The following is a 22,071-nucleotide window of genomic DNA, read 5'->3' as shown; positions in this document are numbered from 1 at the left end:
GTTAGCTCAATGGTGACCTGTTCTGTTTGGGCCTTTGAACCCTGGTGTCATATAAGTATTTTAACTGTTTTCTTGTTTTGTTTTTCCTCACAAGCTGAGGTTGCTGATGGGCAAGATTTGAGAGAGGAGGTGGAGTAATGGAAAAGTGAAGTGTTCATTTGGACTGTGGAGCTACTTATCACTGGTTCAAGTAAAAGTATGCAATGAGAGCTTTTTACCTTGAATGCAAGTTTCTGTCACATTTATTTGGAATGCCTAGACATAAGGCAATATTGTACCTTATTGGTATCTCAAAGATCCTTCTACTTAACACGCTTTTATTTATTTAACAACTGAATTTACAAGATTAAAGACAAACTAAGTAATAGAAGTTTAGTAGCAATTTTTGGCAATCTATTAAAGCCAGATTTGGGGACACTGAAAGCTATGAAAGTTTGTTACTGAAGTTCCTGTGATTGACAGAAATGCTTCCTGAGGGGCTGTAATGTTTTAGCAACCACATATTCCCTTTTCACTACATCTGAGTCCTGAGTTTCAGAATTTTTAATAGTAAAGAAGTTACTTTGCTTACACTTGATTTTTCTCTTTTTATGCTTTACTTAAAAATACTTTATTTCTACCATTCTAGAGGAAAAAATTAAAATCTTCATTCTTTTACTACCTTAAGTGCTGAATGCACAAGTATTTCATTTTCAGACTATAGGTAAGGAGATAGTTGTCAGAAGTTTTCTGAAAACTTTGTTGGTATCTCTCCTACCCTTGCAAATAGTTACAGTCTATCACAGATGAATAGTATTCCGGTATGTCTTCACATGGAGCGCGGTGACAGCGTGGAGTTTGTATGTGTGTGTTCTGGAGGATGTAGCAGGAACTTTTTACATGGAGTGCCTTGGTATACTGTAGGACTTTTGCCTCAAGATCTGGTAACAAAAGTTACTGACTAAAGTGTTACATTTCAGACACTAATCCAGATAGCTCACTTGACAGAATAAAGCTAATCCATTCCTTGTTGGAAATGCTGCCTTTAGCTTCTGAAAGATATAACAAGTACCCTCAAGCCTGAGCTCCACAGGGTTCCCCGTGCTTTAAAGTACAAGACCAGGAGGGTTTGACTGGGGGTTCTGAGAGAGGAGGGCTAAAGACTATTTCTTCCCTTTCTTTCCAGAAGTAAAGGATATTTTAAGGTGATTCACAGTAAATCCAGCTTCTGAATTTCTAATATTGTGGAATAAATAGTCATAAACAAGAAGCAGTATTTAATTTTTTGGCAGATGAAGTAAAAGGACTCCCAACTAACTGAAGAGAGTGGAAGTCACCCTGGAAGAGACTTTAGGAATATACTTGACAGTATGACAAGAAAAAGTTTTAATCAAGTCTTTATTATCTCTAGTTTCTGTAAGTCTATTTATATGTTCTGTATCTGACTGGGATCTGAATGTTTAAATTACACTTAATTAGCTAATAGTTTTATATTTCTCTTGTTAATAAACTATATACCCTGTGACAGTTTTTTGAGATGAAATCTGTGTGTCAGGTTTGGTATGTAATGTTTTCCTTTTAGTTGTGTTATTTATACATTCAGTAATTTTGCTGTATGCTTTCCAGTAATGTTGAGGTGAAGACAAGAGTAAGCTATATGAATAAAATTGCTCTTTTCAGGACTAAATGCTATAGTTAAAATAAACAATCAATAAAAGAACTATTTCATTGGAGGCTTGTAAAGAAAGCAAATGCATAAGTACAGCTTAAAAAATCATGCTATTGCAAATAGAACAGGTCCTTGGAGTAATTCTTTTTTTTTCTGGTTTTCCTTTAATCTGGCATAAGCAAGGTAGCAATGCAGCTATGCAGCCAAATATTAGTGCCTATTAAGTTAAACATGGTCTTGATCAATGATGTGCTGAAGCACATACAAAATGCTGAACAAAGGCCAATGGCCTACATGAACAACGCAGCAATTCTTGGAAATGTCACTTTAATATACCTTTGTGTAGACCTCAGGATTAAGTTTTATAAAATGTGAATTGATTGTATCCCAGATCAGATGATAGCAATATTTTTTGCACTTGCAGAATTTGTGATGATAATTTTTGAAAATCTATGTTCAGTTTCTAGTAGTTGCTGTAAGGGATTCTGCTTCTGCTACCCTTGAATAGGCAGGAGTGGTTCTTTTATAAAGCTTTACATAAGTGCTCAACCTTGCCTCCAGCCCCCAAAAAGAGTGCAAACAAAGATTGTTCACGTCACCCTTAATGGTTTATTTCCCCTTTTTTTTCAGTATATATACCACAGTTTATTACAGATATGCACAGTGGGTTAGCTGTTCTATTAGTCATATAGATCACTTGCTCCTTATTTCTGATGGTATCTTGAGCAGTTTCAGAAAATTAATTGCACACAAAAATACATTTATTTGTCCTTTAATCCACTTTAGAAACAGGATGGAAAACTGACTCCTCTGTTTTTGCCCATAAACTCATCCGTGAATAAGCATTAGACTGCATCTAAAATTTCGGAACTCAGTTTTAGAAACAGCACTCTTTCTGTTTCATCAGAAAATGATGTGAAAGGTGCGAGTTCAGGATTGATCCTTCTGAAGATAAGGTCTGAACTCTAGAAAGTGGAGTTGGGTTTTTTTTGGTGCAAGTCCTTTGCTTATGCTTTCATAGAGCAAGACAACTGTGAAAAACATACTGCATGTCAGGTGACAATTTTGAATAGCACTGAACACAGAACAACTTTCTTTTCTTAGTGAATGAACGACAGGTTTTTTTGTGATTAGTGCAATGTTGATGGGACAGTACTTTACTCATATCCAAGATACTCAGGACAGATATCTTAAGGGAATTAACGATCAGAAACTGTTAAAAATGCACACTTGCAGTTTGCAGCATACAGAACAGATATACTTTTAAGATTTCTTTTATGATTTGTGCTGATGTTCTCCTTTTTGGTTTTGGGTTTTTTTGTGGTTTTTTTGGTTGTAGTTAAAAAAGAATGTACAGTCTTTGACAATTTTTTCTATAAGGCAATGGCTCTGGATCAGCTAAGGTGTTGCTAAGGAGTCTCTCTGGACCAGCAATCCAGTTTATTTAGCTGTAATTAAGAAGGGGGGTAAAACACCTTTCTTACTGTGGAGCTGGGATGTCAGACTTCTGGAAGAATCATAGAACCATAGAATGGTACGAGTTAGAAGGGACCTTAAAGATCATCTAGTTCTAACTCCCCTGCCTTGGGCAGGGACACCTCCCACTAGACCAGGCTGCTCAAAGCCCCATCCAGCCTGGCCTCGAACACTTCCAGGGATGGGGCATCCACAGCTTCTCTGGGAAGACCATCCTCAGCCTGTGATGGCTGTGCCTTTTTTTATACTGGAATAGTAATTACAGGTGCTTGGTATAGGAGATGAGACTGCTTGATTTGCTTACCTGGGATCCTCTGTTAATATGTAGTTAACTCATGTGACTAGCCTCAAAATGCTGGAGTGTCTGTGCTTTGTTTTTTGGGTTGGTTTGTTTGTTTGTTTTGGTTTGGGTTGTTGGTTTTTTTTTCCTTCATGTTTTTTCCCTTTTTCTTAAAGGTTTAGGAGCCATTGTGCTAGGGGATTTATTTTTCAGTTATGCAGGAGGATTAATCTTACCTGGCAACATCAGACAGGCTCATTAATTTACTCAAATGTGTAAATTCAGTTCCTGGCTTTGATTTGTTCTTAAAGGCTTTATTATGTCCCTGTGATGATAAGAGTGTTTGATGGCTAATTGCTGCTGGGTGTTTGACCTATGTCACTTCAGAGAGCTATGGTGAAGTCTCTCAGCCTGTTTTTGATGCTTGTAGAATATCAGTAAGATCTTGGCACTGCACAGGTCTGTTATGGGTTCTGCTGATAGCACCAGTTGCAGGTAGAAATGGGACCATGATAAAGGACACAAAAGCATTTGCTTTACTTACATTACTTTTGTTTAGGACAAACGTGCATTGAACTCTGGCAAGACAACAGCTTTACCTTTTTTTTTTTTTTTTTTTTTTTTTTTTTGCTGGACTGGATCCAAAGTCAAATAATAGTTGAGATTCATTATGGGGTATTTATTAAATTTATTACTTGTAGAAATCAAACAGGTTCATTAATGATCTTCAGACTTTTATCTGGCTCAGTTTAGCATACCATATAAATGACATGATTGTAAGGGTTAGCTGGATAAAGCAAGCTTGATTTGAAGGGCTGCTGCTCAGGTTCAAGTTTATTTTTTCGGTCTGTAGCTCCAGGTCTGTAGCTTATGAAGGTAAATATCCACTGATTTCTGTTGCTTCTAGGGGTGTTTGAATTTGTCTCCAAGTGGGCAACTGTTAATTTCTGAAAACTGCCACCACATGTGTGTTAATTGACAGTTGTCTTGACAGAAAGAACAAAGAATGGCTGCAAGAGCTCGTTTGCTCTTTCAGCCTATGAGGTGTTTCTTTCAGAGAGATTTAAAGGTTGGTGTAGTGCCTGCTGTGCTATTCTCTATCCTTCTGCCAACGAAAAATGTAATAGGAAAGCAGAAAAAATGTGGGGGTTTTTTTTGGTGTCTTTTACTGTGACAGTTTGGTTAGATTTTAACATTCTGGTTTGGCAATAATGCTCATCTCTCAAAGACACAGTTTTTACAGCGAAGTATGCCATTGGTTATAGATTATATATGGAACAGCTTTTATTCAGAACTGACTTGTATGTAAAGCTGCATGTGGATATATTTTTTTCCCGCTCCTTTGTATAATAATAAGAAAAACAGAGCTGAAATACTAAATTTATTAGTTTCCCTTAAGGAGAATACTCTTTTGCACTTAAAACTAATGATCAATTACAAATATGGAACATAAAACAAGCAGAGGCCCCCTCACCCCTTTTGTTCTGATTGAGCCTTATTTTAATGCTTTCATTTATCTTGAAATGGACATTTTCAGTTTTTCATCATGCAAAGCATTCTAAATAAATGTATACATATTATTCTAATATTCTTTGAGTGAAATATTCGTGACGACAAATTCAAATAATAAAAGCCTGAGACACAGCTGGCCGGTACATTCTAAGGTAATTTACTGATTACTGTGTGCCCTTTGCTACTTTGTTACAATGGTGTTATTATTTTACCCTTTTACTACTATAAAAAAAATTGTCACACTTATGAGATGTAAATGCAAAGACACACACACCCCCCATCCTCTTTGCATGCAAACACAAAAAGTTAGCAGATATCCTTCTTCCCATTCCCATTCTTGGTTTGAAGCCAGTGTTTAGTGCTGCCTGACGGAGAGTTATAATCTTTTTTTCAGGATTGTGGAATGGCCCAGGACACTGCGGTGCCCAAACTAGACTTTGAATATTGGCTGGATAAAGCTATTAAATGGGGTCAAGCCACCACGCTGGAATTACAGAAGGATGTGTGCCTTCACTTGCCTCAGCTCCAGGAGTTTCTGCGTCAGGTTTACGAAACTTTAAAACACATGGTAAGTAACTTTAAAAGGAAGAGTGACCTGTTTTGAAGACGTCCTCAGAAACAATCTGCACCATGTTTTGACAAAACAGAAGCTAACAGTAACAAAGAGGTTTGTGTTATTGACTTAATGTATTGCTGGATCAGAGAGGCAAATTGGGGAAACAGTCACAGGTAATGCAAACAGGAGTGTGCTTCCTGTTTCCCTGATTTATTGCCAAAGGAGCTTTTTCTTCTTGATTGGTTGTTGTCACGTGAGATTTCCCAGCCAATGCACTAGCCTCTTTAAAAAACTCTTTAAAATAAACAAGAATTTGACTCTGGTTGTCAGGTCATAAATTGGATTATTTAAAGGCCTTAACATGCAAAACTGTAACTGATCCTTTAAATCTTAGAGAGTCTGTTGACACATTAACCCCAGTGTTGTGGCACATGCAGTGAATTCTAGCAGAATGGTCAGACCCTTGGCATATGCTGCTGGCTGTTCTGTTTAGTAATTTAGTTATTGCCTGCACTCAGTAGAGTGCTTTTTTTTAAAAATTAAGTTTGGTTGTTGATATGTTTAGTTGTGTATATGTTTTTTCTGAGCTTGGCTTTTTCAGTATGTGTATTCAGTATAGTTAGCTTTAGAAATATTGCGTTATGGCATGAGGCTGACTTCTTATGGAAGTACTTCTTATTAAATATTCTTCTTATCTAAAGACTGCGGAGTTATTTTTTTCTGAACTGAATTTAACTTTTAAATAAAAGATTTCTGGGGAGTGAAGTTTCTTCCCATATTTATATATGTCTTTTTCTTAAGAGGGAAACAAAAAATATCTATTTTTCATGTTGCTACTTCAAGTAATCTGAGGCTTGGCCTGAAATGGACCTTGTGAATATGGCCCCAGAAAGTCTAGGGCTAGCCCCAAATGTGAGACAAATGTAAGGAATTTATTGCAGCAGCAGGAGATGGTTATCATTCCCGCTACTTGCATGCTATCTCAGCACACCACCATTTTTAAAAGCCTTCATTTATGAGATAGTAAAGCTACAAAAATGGAAAAATAAGACTGATTACACAGGGTTGTATATGAACTACATTGTCTACTACTTTTTATAGTGAAGCTGCTTTCTATTTTCTTAAAAGCTAAATTGCAGTTTGTTATGGACTAGTCATTATGTAAGGTAATTTAAAGAAAGCAAGTGAAAGTAACAGAAACATACTCAGTTTTATGCCACAGTACATGTTCATTTATTCAGAAACTCTGTGAGACAGTATATTAAAGCAATGAGGATCAACAAAAATATAGTTTGATTGTACTTTTATTATTATGTAATCTTGGTTATTAATACTGTTTTCTGATTACTGGAAGTGAGTCAAATGAGCAAATTTTCTACCATAATTAAGTAGTAGGTGAGAAAACTACTTACTTAAGCTTTAACTTATTTTGAATTATGACATTATAGCCAATTTCAGGAAGTTCTGCTTTTATTACATACCTGCAGGTGTTTTGCTTCCAGAGCATTTCACAGCAAAACCATTTGGATTGTAATTTACAACAATCTGTGTCATTAACAGTCCTGCTAACCTACTTTTGATGTGCAGCATATTTATTATCTTTTTGTTTGTTTTTATGTTTTAACAGGATTCAATTGCAGCAATCCAGCAGTTCCCTTTAATTGGCCAGCTTCTAGGAAGGCTTTGTTGGAACCCTTTTGTTATAGGATATGGTAAGAATGTGTAATGATATTTCTGCAGCAGTTTCATAAACTTTATTCTATATGAATTAGGAAAAGGCAACTTGTTACATACTTTGATTTTTTTTCCATAAAAGCACAACATTCTTTTTTACTTAAGTAAAATTTTGAGATGGAAAGGTTAGCCAGGTTATTTAAAATATGTGGCATTGAGAAATCTTAAAATTACTTTTGGAGCTAATTAATTTCATGGATTAGTTACAGAATCTTGACTTGGGAGCAGTGGGTTTTAAAACCAGTGAGTGTTTATGTGTGTCATGATTTCCATTTTTCTTATTTTCTTGTATTCATTACATTTTTGTTAGGTTCTTAGAATGTACAGAATCTAGTGTTTCAGATTACTTTCAGCAGAAGTTTCTTCCAGTTATCCATCAGAATATTGTATTATATATGGTAATATAGAAGGATTAATTTTTCTGATATTTGAGTTGGGTTTTTTTTATTAGCATGAAACTGTACTAAGTTATGACTGTGTTTGTTTTTATTGAGTTTATTCTTAATGTGTGTCTTCCCCATCTTGCAAACTAGCACATGGAATCAAAAGCAAAACAGTGAAGTGGTGACATAGGGAAAAAATGTACAAAAATCCAAAAGCCTCTTACTGGTAGTGTATATGCATGTATGTGAGAATAAAGAGGAGTGTCTCCTCCCTCCTCTTGGGAGGGAGGAGACAGTACTTGTGCTACCTCACCAGCAGTTCCAGTACATTTTTCAGGAATTGAGATGTTAATAAATGACTCGGGATCTACTCTTAAGCAGAAAACTAATTCTAAGCTTCTCTGTGAGCCCCTTAAATAATCTTTTGCCAGTGTCCTACTGCTACTACCACTACAAAAAGAGGGTTGCATTTTTTCTCTTCTGCTTTATGCTTCCTTTTGGGGAAATATAGGAAAGGGCAGTTTTTCTGTTCACTTGGAAGTTCACCTTTTCAGTCAAGCACAGCATTGGACTAAAGTGATCATATGTTGTCTGGTTTGGCTTTTTCTTCTTCTAGACAGCTGCATGCACAGGCAGAATGAACTTGTCTGCAAAACACATGGTAGATGAATATTATGTCAGCACTTCTCTAAAAGGAAGATTTTGGAAGGATCCATAGATTTAAACATAGATCACTTTTGCCGAGCAGCAAATACTGTACTTTTGTGGCACCTTTTGAAAAAAGCCTTTTCATACTTTATAGAGCTTATTTTTATGATGTTTCCCTTTTAAATCATAGTTCGGTTTTTGAGAATGTTGATAACTGTTGATGTTTACAATTACACATATGTTGTTCTAAGTTTTTGTTTGGAATATACAAGTCTTTAGACCATCAGTTTTTCTGAGCTGAAAATATTCTGTGGTATAGAAAGTAGCTGGTTCTATATTTTTCATCAAAGTTGAAAGCCATCTGTTTCTGCTTTTGACTCCTTTTCACAACAATCACAGCAATACGTTCTTGGTTTCCTCTTTTTCTTTCCTCTTCTTTGGTATCTCTCAGCATTTTCTAAACCAAGAGAAGCACTTTTACTGCAAGCTGATCATTACCTCTGAAGGCTGCAAAAGAATAGTTTCACTATTGGGTTTTTTGTGTCGCAAAGTTGCAAGCAAGCCCATTCAGAGAACTTCACTTGCTCAAAATAGAATCCTTCACTTTAATGCTTAGAGATGGGTCAACAAGATTTTCTGACATCGATAGACCTGAAGATGTCAGCTTATACATTCCCACCACTTCCTCTTTTTAGAGCCACCTGAGTGGCTGTATAGTCTTTGGACTGCTGGCATTTTAGATTCAGCAGATTTTAATTTTGTTTGGCGCTACTTCTGATGACATTGTTTAAGATATTGCTGACTATAGCAGATGCTGACTCTCAAGTGGGTTTCATGTAATTTCTCATTTGGATAAATAGCTCATTCATGCATGTGTCAGAGACCAGGCCACCCTCACAGAAGAAGGAACTAATTTTGTTCAATTCAGTCTTTCATACTAATAAATAGAGGAGGAAAGACATACTTCTGCATCATGTCCAAACCACAATACCTATCGCCTCTAGATGAATGTCTGTTGGTGCTGGAGGCTGACGTGGCTGACCACTCAGTGCAGGAAGCGTGGTCTCCAAGGGAAAATAATCTCCTCATAAACACTCCTGAGCAGGAGGTGACCAAGTTGGCCTTATTTAGAATGCTAATGTGAAGGAAGCACAACTGAAGAAAATCTTGTGGTTGTACTTGTGGTCCTAAACCACAAGGGATACATGAGGAATTCAGACTTGGTAAGGAATTCCAATGTTTTTTCTGTGGGCTGGGGGATTATCTTCTCAGTAGGACCCTCCTGGTTTGAGTTTTGAGCCCAAATGTCTTGAATCCCAAACTAATACTATAAATGCTGGGGAATTTCTTGGTGGCTCTGTATGTCAGTATATGTGTGTGAGCATGCATGCTTATGTATGCATCCCTTTCCACAGAAAGTTCTATTTTAGCTAATCAACATTTTCTGATATGTTTCAATAAAACTTTACAACAAGCTCTAAAAAGAATATTTCTGGCTGTAAGATTAGGGTTTTCTTATTAGTTCCTTGCATCTGGCCCTGTTCATGACAGGGTATTTATAAACTAACTGTATCATAGGATGATTGAGACCACACTGTATTATGAGAAAAACATTGCCTTTGTTTTTTCTTTTTTTTTTTCTTTCTTTTTTTTTTAATTTTTGATGTGAGATTGGCAGGGAAGAACTGCAGTCTGATTCATCATAAAGGTTTGGGCTTTTGTTTGTTTGTTGTAACAAAACAGCTTCTAAGTTGTCTTAAATTTCCTACAGGAAAGTTTTATTCCTTTAGTTGGAGTTACAATATTAACCTAGTTAATATGTCCAGTAGATAATTGTTGACCTTTTTGGGGATATAATTTCCACCTTTGAGTTACCAATTTTATTCCTCTGGATATATTAATTGTGTATTTATTTGTGTAGCAAGTATTCTTTCATGCCATAATAAGATCAAATGACTTTATTCATGTCCTGATAATGGTTTTCAGTGCATACCATGGTGGTATGTTTTCCATGGGGGTCATGGTTACTAGAAAAATGGGAGGAAAAAACCCACCAGTAAGTTTTCTGTAGCTTTTTGTGTTTGGTCTTTTGATGTGATTATCTTTCGCAGCTGCCATAATTATTTTAAAATCTGTCCCCCCTTATTCTTAATCTTCCATATTTAATCCCCAGTTGCAAAGCAGTTCTGAAAAGAAAACAGTGAACCTGAGAGTGGTCCTCAGAGTGTCATTAGGTACTTCAGCAAGAAGACTGTATAGTCCCTTTTCCTACTTTTCACAAATCAATGGGAGGCTACTTTGGTTTTGGTTGTAGCCAAAAAGTAATTTTAACTGGGAAAACTGCCAAGCTTTAAAAGTCCCTTATTTTTTGGGACTTGTTGGCATAGCTAAGACACAAATAAAAGTTGGTTCACTTAGGTTGAGGTTTGATTGTATCTATCTGTGTAAACTCATTGTGCTGGCAAAGTGTGCTAGTATGTCATTTATCTAAGCCTTGTTTTCATCATTTTAGTTTTCATCATACTGATCTACATTTCTGACAGGCAATAATATATGCAATTTACTTTATAGTATGCAGCAAATCATCATGTGTAGCAAAAAGTCTTCTCATCCAGAAGTCTAATTAAGCAGTTACATAATTTTTTTCACTTCTTTCCTCTATTTTTTTTTTTTTTTTTTTTAGGTAGAAAGAAAACCATAACTTAAATAAAATGACCTAATGGCATACTGTAGATACACAGATAAACAGAATGGGTCAAAAGAAGGAACATTTGAACTATGTATACTTTGTTTGGGATAGGAGATTTGGACTTGATTTTTCTTTCCCCATCTCTTTCTATAGAGTTTGACTTTTTTTTTTTTAAAGTATAATTCGTATAATTTAAAATTATCTCAAAAAACAGACTTTATAAGCAGACAATATTTTAGTACGAGTAATGAATAATATTTAAAATCTTTGTTTTCCAAGAAACATATGGCTATCATTTTGTCATTTAAACAAACAAAACAGCATTTATTTGCTTTTTCCTCCCATATGATTTCATATTAAAGTTTAGGTCAAATGATTTTTTTAGGGAGATAGAGTTGCCTCTTGGTGACGATGTCTGAATGCTTGTTGGATGTAATTACAGTCAAAGTATAAGGATACTTTGAATTTCTGCAGAGGAGTATGCAAGATATCTTCTTTAACTCCAATCTTAAACAAGTAGGAAATTATTAGCCTTGTAAAAATCCATATTAAAAATAATCCCCAAACACACAATGGCAGAATACCCCCAATTGTAGTCTTTTAAATGTGTATGTTTGAGAAACCAGTTCTGTGCAGAGATGTTAGTCAGTGGGAGGCCAGTAATGGCCTACAGGCTTCTTGGACATTTATTGAGGAATACTGGTTTAAATCAATATTAACATCTCTGATCACCTGGTGAAAATACAGGCATTACTTAATGGAACTTTTATTTTTTCTTCAGGCTTTGCCAGCAAAGCACTTCTAAATAATACTGTTTCTTGCATCCTGGATAACAAATACACAGAAAACAAACAAAAAAAATCACTTTTTGGGCTTGATAATCAAATTGTATCCTAATATAATTTCTAAAACTATTCCCGTTTGTATTATTATTAACAATAATATAATTTACTAAGTGGCTATGATATCAGAGCTACAATGCTACATCCAGTTTTCATAATTTTTATTACAATCATGCAGTTTTATTCTGGGATGAAATTCGGTGTAGAAACTCTTGGTATCTGCCAAAGAATATTAAAAAAAAAAAGGTGCCTTTGAAAAACAAAGTTGTGCGAAATAATAATGAGTTAAATGGCTCTTCAACTGCTTACTTCAAATAATCAGCTCCACTATAATAGTATCTGTGCATCTGAGCAGTGACAGTATTGCTCAGTATAGTAGGTTTTCAGAGAAGGCAATTCATTTCCAACAGTGGGTTAGAATTAAGTAAAACCCAATCTGATGCTGAACAGGAAAATTGCAATAGAATTTTTTTTCAATCAGCACTTAGCTATTCTGCTGTCTACAGAAATTTAATTTTCCTGAAGCATAGAGAATCTTAATATATTCTTACAGAAAACTCGATGTTTTACATTCTTGTTATGAATTATTTCATACTTAAAATTTTCAGAAGTGAGCGTTCTTTAGTTGTGCAAGCTTTGGACACAATGTAATAACTATTTTACTACTGTTGCTTATTGTTTATTATTAATGATGTTATTTAGATACTGAAATGAAAGTTCATTGATGACAGCTGCAAGTATTATGTGAATGAAGCACTAGGTCATGCAAGTTTCTTAAGACCATTTCAATATTGTATAGATTTTGAACTCTTTTGATACCTTTTAAATCGCTTTTGAAGGAAATGATTACACAAGAACTACATACGAATAATATTAAATGTGTGGTGTGAATCTGGTAGAATAGAAACATTATGAGTTGAGACTGATATTTAGGGCTAAAGCCCTGAAGTTTTGTGGATGGGTAGGGATTGTTGTGTGTAATACTGTCTGTGTTTTGATTTTTCTTTTTTTTTTTTTTTCCCCCTCTAAATGTATCCTTATTTGCTTTTTTTCCCTGCAGATGAAAGCCAGAAGACTCTGATGTGGTGCTTATGTTGTCTATACAGCAGTGAACCACAGAACCCTGTGGAATTGAAGGCCAACAGCTGGATACGGGTAAGTGAATGAATCCTTCCCAGGACTGCTTTGAATTAAATTGATTATTTAAAGGTGCTACATCTATAGCATAGAGACACTGTCATTTAAGAAACTGTTCCAAACACAACTTGCATACGTATTGTGTTGAAGTATATATCGCTCCAATTATAACACAGTTGGTGCTAGTCTGTCATTTTAAATATTAAAAAGATGTGCCATTTTAAAGTGGATAGTTTGGATGGCTTTTAACCTAGTAGATTCACCAAGTCTAGTAACTGTGAATAGTGAGCAACGACCACAAATCAGAAGGGAAGCAAGTGTTATTAAATATCAAAAAAAGAACCTTTCAATTAGGATAAACTAATTAATCTGGAAAAATGCCATAGTTTGTTTTGAAAACATCTTGTATTTGCTCTTTAATTTTATTCTTTTTTGCTTTTGTTTTATCTCCTGCCTGTGAAGAATTTAATTGTATCCAAACTTTCTTCAAAGGCAGTCAGAGAGGGGAGGGATAGTGCTTGTGTGTGGATTTATATTTAGTGACTTAAGGAATAATGAATCCTTAACTTTAATCTCAAATTTAGGGTTTTGCATGGCACATCTGTTCATATTTTATATGTTTCCACACTGAACTAGCAAAGCACATCAGCATGTAAATAACTTGCAGTACATTGATGCTTAATGCTTTATGTGTCTGAGTAGCAATTCGAGGGTGCAGTGTTGTTGACTGTATGTCCTTGCATTCACCATGGATCCATGTCAAAATATGGTTAAACATATTGTTCATGTGTTTTTTAAAATATCTTATAGTTTTCACAAGTAATGAGAATGTAGCAGCCTGATCGTTATTTACGTATGTGTCTGCTAAAGCTGAAGATACTTCTAGCCTTCTCTAAGTAGGTCATTTCTTACTTATTCGTTGACTTTGTACATATCAGTTTATCTAGGTATGTGTGTAATACTGGGATGTACAAAGTATTATAAAATAGGTTGTGATAGGTAGATGTTTATGTTGGTAAATAAGTGTATTTAACTGTGTAGTATGTTGATTTAGATGCAGTAATTCTTAGCAGTAAGTTCTCACAAATTTTAAGATGCTCACGAGTGTCTGTATGTACCTATTTGGTGGGTTGTACCACACGCCATGAAATTCTCAACAATTTAATACTAACTAAAACTCACCCTTATTTTCTTCCTGTCTTTAGCCTTGTTCAAGAGGCTCTTCATGAGATCAATATACTTGGAATTCACAATGTGGCAATGCTTGAATACCAAAGTAAAGTGATGCAAAAAAAAAATTCTGCCTTTTCTAACGTAGACTTGCTGGTTGGATACATTCTTCATAATAACATAGGAGATGAAGAATAGCATGCACTTCAATCAGAGCAAAATTTGTCATTTTATTTATTAGCAGCAGCATGTGTATTAATGATGTTAAGTGATGAGGGAGAGTTTTACCCAGACAATCTCTTACATATAGCTTCCATTTCTGGGAAGGAAAAAACCAGTTGTTTTAATCTAGATCAGTTGCCTTATCCGATTGATGTAACTTAACTGATGGTGTTGCTGATATTAGAAAAAGTATTAAGTAAACAGCAATAAATAGTTGGGGAATGGGTGAAGGTAGGGCTGGTGCTTTTGGCAGCACTGTCACCTGAAGCTGTCTTAGATTGGGACTGATAGGTGCGCATTTGGTTCAAGTCTCACTGTAGTCTGCAGGAATTTTTCCACCCACTCTGTGTGTTTAAATCAACCTTAATAGTCATTGTGACTTGATGGGTCAAGAGTTAACCTAAAAGTGATAGGGAAGAGGACGCGGAGGATTTCAAAGCACAAATAGGTCTTACTAGCTATTTTTATCATTCAGCACTTCCCTAGTTGACTAACATGGGTGTAGCATAATATGATCTGAAGCGTAATGCTTTTATGTTTTGATTGGAGGGAAAGGAACAGCTTTTAGAAAACTTCCAATTGAAATTTAAAAAAAAAAAAAGGATAGGTAAGGAAGGTTGTAAAAAACACAACATCAGGATACAAAAGTTAAAAGAAAGGTTATTACTAAATTGTTTTCTATTTTCATTAGAATTTCTTCTCAGTTTCTTACTGTCCGGTGTGCATCATCACAAAGCTTTTTGAAGAAAAAAAAAATCCTTTTCCTAATCAACATTGTAATTCTCGTCACCAGCAATTGTGATATAATAAGGACTATCATTCTTGTTAATTCAGAAGAACCTAAGTTAAATATTTTGCTGCTCTTGGCAAGCAAACCCTTTGGCAAGGGTTTCTGTTGCCATGTGTGATAATGATATGTATTTTCAAAAAAATCCCAACATCGAGTAAGTCTGTTGACCCACCTAGTGCATAGTTAACATTGTTTCTTCTTGAACACTTTTATTTTCTATATTATATGTGTCTCAAAAGATTGCCACAGAAAGGGATGGAGACACACTATGAGAGCCATAATTTGAGGTTTGCATCAGCATATTGACTGGATGACCAGTCTCTGCAGTGGTTTGATCTGACCTCAGCCTTGTTTATAATACGGTGGGAGCTCTTTACAGCAGTGATATTCACTCTCTGGTACTAAGATGCCAAATACCCTGTGATACACTATGGGAAAAATTGCCAAAAGACTAAAATATATAGTTGAAACAAATTCTTGGGGGTGGGGAGGAAGGTAGTTTCGTGGCTACATGATAAAAAGGGAATTGAAATCCATAAATTAGTTCTAAACAAAGCTCTGAAATTTGAATGCTACTTAAAAGTTATATAGTGTTATGGAAAACTTGCCTGTACTTGGAATGAAGTGTTAGATTATCTAAGGCATCTAAGCTCTCTGTAGATGGTGTGGATGGAAAGCCATCCATGACCACACAGAATGGGGCTCCGTGTTGGGTCCATACACACTGACACAGGAGCCATGGAAAAGAGGTTTACATATAGGAACTGCTGTTCAGCTTCTCTGGAAGTGACGTTCACAGTAGCCTTCTCCTTTGATCCTGTAGCTGGGAGTTAATTTTGTCTCCTCAACTTAATGCTTCAGCATACACTGAGGAAGAATAATCAGTTTTTAAAAAGGTAAAGCAGTTAGTTCACTGTGTAAGTCAGCATGCATCAAATACATTGGGACATTTGGGTGTACATTTGGTTGACAATAGAAAAAAGAAAATATAAAAAGGCACAAACCAAGCCAACCAACCAGCCAAACAAAAAACCCTACCCGAACGACTGAAAAATGAGGAGCATGTAATGGAGATAGGCAACTTTACTGGCTTACTATTAACTGTTTAATTTTAACAGCAACAAAAACGCCACCCCTTTTTAAGATTGCTTCCTAGTTTTATGGGTTTTAAATGTGGCTTACATGAAAATTTTCCTCCCAAAATGCTAAGTTATTTGGGATTGGAAAATATTATGCAGTCAAGTTAGTGGTGAAAATTCTTCTTCCCTTGTTTCTATAATTATGTATAAAGACTATTAGATTACCCCTTGCTTTTTGTGCATGGCAAGCCCAAGTTCTTAAAGAGTACTTTGCAGCCTTTCAGTGCATCTTTGACTAAGTCATTGACAGGAAGGCTGATTTCAAGTCTTTTGTTTTGCATTTTCAAAGTAGCAGAAAATGTATTTGATGCTTGCTTACTTTTTAACTTTCCTGCCATTGTCATAGAAATTTCTTCTTAATGGGAAAATTCTTTTTAATGGCATAAAGGGTAGCTACCCACTTGAACTGCATTAGTAGTTAAGTTTCAGAAACGAAGACTGTGCAGGTCTGTTAGGTCCTCTGAAAGAATAGAAGTGCAAAGAAATTACTTGGCAACTAATTAAACACTGCAGTGTTTTTAGGATCAGATGCTATTTAAAATGGTAGAATTCTTTATTTTTTTTTTATGATTCTGAATTTATTATTGCAGTCTAGGTTCTATAGGTCTTCTATACAGCCAGATGCTGTGTAGGAAGCCAGTATACATGCTGCCACAGACTTCTCATTAGTGAAATCAATCATGACCTGGTGAAACTAGTCTCTAAGCCAGAAAGTGATTTAGTTCCTCCAGATGGCCTTATTTGACCAGGCAGATACGGAGTTGTACAGTAAATGTGGTTCTAACATTGTCTTCTGTGTGGTGGGGCTCTAACAGCTTCCTTTCAATGCGTGTTCCTCTTGCAATCACATTGCAGCAACCGGGGAGCTTTTCTGAAGTAGGTTTCCATTTTATTAACTCAGCCGCACCTCCTCCTCTGCTCTTAGTTTATAAACTGTGTTTATGAATTGTTTATGGCTTTGGAATTTGTTTAAAATAGTACTTTTGTTGTATTGCTTTGGGAGGCCATACATACTTAGGAGAGTGTTACAGCCTGTCTCTTTTCAAACTGGATGAAACAGGACCAGTTAATATCCCTCTTCTTAAAATTTTTTATTCTTTTTTATAATGTAAGATGCAATTTTTCAGTGCTCTACAAAGGAACAAGACAGTGTATACCAAATAGCTTAAACATAGGGTTGGAAGGCCTGTCAGCCTTGGCACATGTTTTTAGAGGTTGGTTTTGGGCTTGGCCAAATTTTCTTTTCTGGAAATGTTTAGTTCTTTTGGGTACCTGTATCCTGTGCTAGGCCACATTATATTAATGGCCGCAAAAGTAATAGGCGCTCTTTGTAAGAGTAATTTTTAATGGCACTGGAATTATAAAATTATTTTTGTTATATTTTCCAAAAATACCTAATAAAATGTGCATGTTTTATCTTTCATAAGATTTCATACACGTTTTCTCTTGCGTATGGTGTTTTGAACTAAGGATGGTATCACGCCAGATTGATGTAAAAATTTTGATTCAGCAAGTTTTAATTTTATTGTGTTGGCGAGTTTCTAGTTCCTCAACAGAATTGTGTAAAAATGTTCCTATGAAAATACTTTAACTGATTAAAAAAAAAGCCTCTAAAACTCTGACTCGTCTACTAGTAATTTGTGAATGTTGCTGAGATATTTCTGTTGTATGATCAGGGTTTTGAATTATGTCCTGCAGTCCTTGCCTCCCCCTCTTGTCTTTAATTTCTCCATTTTCTGCTGGGCTAAACAATGTTGGTGGAAAGGTGTTGGACACCACTTATTTCTAAATGTCTGCAATGGAAAGCAGAGACCATATTGTTATTTCCTTTGGACACTGTCAGCACTCAGTGAAAAAAATACACCACTTGAGGGTACCTCTTCAAGAATGCAAATGTAGTCTTTTAAGGTAAATATTTCCATTTTACCAAATATAGTGTTTGCAGTAAAACTGCAGCATTTGCTTGTTTGGGTTTCTTTGCTTTTTAGGGAAATAGGAGGTATACCAGAACTTTAGTGTCATCTTGTTATTTTTTGAATAGGAAACATGCAAACATGTTTGAAAACCATTAGTTTAGTATAGTACACGTTTAGTAGAAGACTTGCTTGTACAGCAATGCTCAAATGTTTCTGGAAAAAAAGGGGTTGGGGTTTTTTTTTTGTTGTTTTGGGTGTTTTTATGTTTTGTTTTGTTTTTAAAATTTGAGTTATAAATTTGAAAACATAATGTCAAGGCCTCCTGTGTGGGATCTTTCCCTATAGTATCGTTACACTTGCCTCCTGTGGAGGACACATTAAAGCATCTGAATGGAAGTCCTGTTTTCCTTAAGAATTGAAGACATATACCTGTCCTCTGCTTGCCAGCCTTTTGATGTACCTTGAAGTTGTATTCGTTTAGATTAAATTTGATGGAGTTCTGTCTGTTGTATTAAATTGCATTTAAGTGTTTTGCAGTGGATTGCTACTCCTTAAATAGACCAGATCAAAAAATTTACTGCCAATTAAGCACAGGATGTTTGAGATTTTTAGTGATGTTCTCCGGATGACCTGGGATTTTTTATGATCATCTTGACTTTTTAATTAAACTACAATTTTAATTGAGTTGGTTCAGTTAATGAAACACTGACCTTTCACCCCTACTTCTGAATCTGTGCCAGAATTTTCAGCAAAATGGGTTTTTAAGACTGTGATGAATTAGCATTGTAAGGATGGTCTCTCAGTGATTGTTCAAAATGGAAGTGTTTATGACTTACTTCTTGGGACAGCTGCACCTGCATTGCAATGGTTAGTTACCTCTCACTATAAACTTGCAATTGTGTGTGATATTCCTTTCCTCCTCAGATGTCAAGTGCTTCTTCACTGATGTTTTGGATCATCCAGCTGTCTGACCAGATGTTACTGTATTTGTCATTCTTAATACTTTAATTTATTTACATATATTTCAACTAGGGAACAATATTCAGGAGTAGAAGAAAACCAACACTGGTATAGAAACAGGAGTTCAGCAAAACAAAATTTCTTAAAACTTCAGGATTTAAGTGGACTTACTGTTTTTGTATGCCAGGGAAAAGTTGCTCGTTGATTTACTTTGTAAGATTAGTTACTTTAGACTAAGCCTCATACAAATTGAAACAGAAGAATTAAAAGAAAAATGTTAGAGACCACATGCTCTTGGGACTATGGGAAAGTTGTGGAGAATACCTGAGAAAAAAACTGGAAAGAAGTCACGTTAAGAAAAGGTCAGGGAGTGTGAAGCATACATGTGTGTGCGTGCTTTCATGTATTTTGCCTTCTATGTGGAATGAGTTACCAAAGCATTTTCAGTATTTCTGTCACAACGAGGATAGTAAGGCATCACAGTACAACATGAAGGAACTGAGAGGGACTAGATTATCTTTGAGAAATATAAGGATTCTCATCATATCTTAATAAAGTATCCAAAGTAGCTTTTATGTGAAATGGAAGATGAAAATGGGAGGTAGACTCTATAATTCTCATTATTTTTTTCCCTCTGTCTGTTTTTTGGGAAGAAGTTTATTTTGCAGGATATATGGCTTATATGTATTTGTTAAAACACAGTATGGCGAGTATGTGAGGAAGAGTTTGGAACTGGACACAGTTGTTCGCAATACGTAGTAATGACAACTTTGTTCCATATTGCGATAGCTGTTTACTAACTCAAGAATGGTGGTCTATATTCTTACATGGCAGTAAATGACATTCTCCATATTACATACAGGTACACATATGTATGGTTTATATTCATATGTACACAGCTTTCCATTTCACTGCACTGTAATACATATTCTTCTAAGGGAAGATAAACACTTTCTTTTAATAATAGTCTCTTGATTAGAAGCCAGCTTCACCACTGCTGCCCAGGTTGTCTGGCTGCCCAGGTTGTGTTGAATTTTAGCTGAATAATGATGCTTGCATTAGTGAGAGTTTTGTGTCCAGATTCCTGAAATTGTTGGCAACAATTTCCTGTTTCCTGTATGTACAGTGCATGCAGTTGAACTGATTTTTGTCTTTTCTTCCCTGTAATTATTCCAGAGGTGTGGAAGAATTATGTGTTCACTTGTTGTTATGATACTGACTAATTCTTTCTTTTTTTTTTTTTTTTTTTTTGTACTTAAGGGCTTTGTATCTGAGGATGTGTTGTATTAAATGCTATACACAAACAGTTTAGAAAACATTCTTGGTTCTGAAGTGGTAAGAATGAAAAACTCATAATGCAAATAGATTTAGAAAAAAGAATCAAAAAGAAACAATCAAAGAAAAACCAAGCTACAGCCGCTAAGGGTAACAAAAAATGTTTCTCTAAATTCATTAACAACAAAAGGAGGATGAGGGAAAATCTCCCCTCCTTATTGGATGCAGAGGGACAGAGGGAAACATAGTCACAAAGGATGAGGAAAAGGCTGAGGTGCTCAATGCCTACTTTGCCTCAGTCTTTAGCAGCGGAACTAGCTGTTCCCTGGGCACCCCGCCTCGTGAGCTAGGAGACAGGGAGGGGAAGCTGAACGAGGTCATCACAATTAAAGAGGAAGTGATCAGTGACCTGCTACGCTGCTTGGATGTGCACAAGTCTATGGGACCGGATGGGTTACATCCGAGAGTGCTGAAAGAGTTGGCAGACGTGCTCGCCAAGCCACTTTCCATGATCTACCTGAAGTCATGGCTAACCGGGGAGGTCCCAATGGACTGGAGGGTAACAAATGTAGCACCCATCTGCAAGAAAGGCAGAAAGGAGGATCCGGGAAACTACAGGCCTGTCAGTCTGACCTCGGTAGCAGGGAAGGTCATGGAGCAGATCATCTTGAGAGTCGTTACAAGTCATATAATGGACAAGCAGGAGATCAGGCCTAGTCAACATGGGTTTATGAAAGGCAGGTCCTGCCTGACGAACCCGATCTCCTTCTGTGACAAGATGACCCGATTATTGGATGAGGGAAGGGCTGTGGACATTGTCTACCTAGACTTTCGAAAAGCATTTGACACTGTCCCCCATAGAATTCTCATGGAAAAACTGGCTGCTCATGGCCTGGATGAACATATGATCTGCTGGATCAAGCACTGGCTGGATGGGCGGTCCCAAAGAGTGGTGGTCAATGGAGTTAAATCCAGCTGGCAGCCAGTCACAAGTGGTGTCCCTCAGGGCTTGGTGTTGGGACCATTTCTGTTTAACATCTTTATTGATGACCTTGATAAGGACATAGAGTGTGTCATCAGCAAGTTTGCAGATGACATGAAGCTAAGCGGGAGTGTTGATCTACGTGAGGATTGGGAGGCTCTACAGAGAGACTTGGATAGATTGGACCAATGGACCAATGCTAATGGAATGTGCTTCAACAAGACCAAGTGCTGGGTCCTGCACTTGGGCCACAACAACCCCATGCATCGCTACAGGCTTGGGGAAGTGTGGCTGGAGAGCTGCCTGGCAGAAAAGGACCTGGAGGTTCTAATTGACAAGCGGATGAACATGAGCCAGCACTGTGCCCAGGTGGCCAATAAAGCCAATGGCATCCTGGCTTGTATTAGAAATAGTGTGACCAGCAGAAGGAGGGAGGTGATTGTCCCCCTGGTGAGGCCATACCTTGAGTATTGTGTCCAATTTTGTGCACCTCAATACAAGAGAGATATCGAGGTGCTGGAGCGAGTGCAGAGGAGGGCAATGAAGCTGATAAAGGGCCTGGAGAATAAATCTTATGAGGAGCGATTGAAGGAGCTGGGACTGTTTCGTTTGAGGAAGAGGAGGCTGAGGGGAGACCTCATCGCTCTCTACAACTACTTGAAAGGACATTGCAGAGAGGTTGGTGCTGGTCTCTTCTCACAGGTAATTAGTG

At 36.5% G+C, this 22,071-nt stretch overlaps 1 protein-coding gene across 1 annotated transcript in view; it reads left to right on the top strand.

Annotated features, from left to right (window-relative positions):
• The window catches only part of FANCC (FA complementation group C), an 83,880-nt gene that overhangs the window by 10,318 nt on the left and 51,491 nt on the right, over window positions 1-22,071 (top strand). Inside the window, exons 2-4 of the mRNA XM_074569532.1 lie at window positions 5,311-5,484; window positions 7,100-7,184; window positions 12,829-12,923. Of these exons, the coding sequence (XP_074425633.1) occupies window positions 5,320-5,484; window positions 7,100-7,184; window positions 12,829-12,923 (345 nt within the window). The 5' untranslated portion in view covers window positions 5,311-5,319. The remainder of the gene's footprint in view (window positions 1-5,310; window positions 5,485-7,099; window positions 7,185-12,828; window positions 12,924-22,071) is intronic.

This window comes from Larus michahellis, chromosome Z (assembly GCF_964199755.1).
Source record: "Larus michahellis chromosome Z, bLarMic1.1, whole genome shotgun sequence".
In the NCBI taxonomy this organism is placed as follows: domain Eukaryota; kingdom Metazoa; phylum Chordata; class Aves; order Charadriiformes; family Laridae; genus Larus; species Larus michahellis.
The sequence above is the reverse complement of the archived record's forward strand: the minus strand, read 5'-3'. Positions and strand labels throughout refer to the sequence as shown.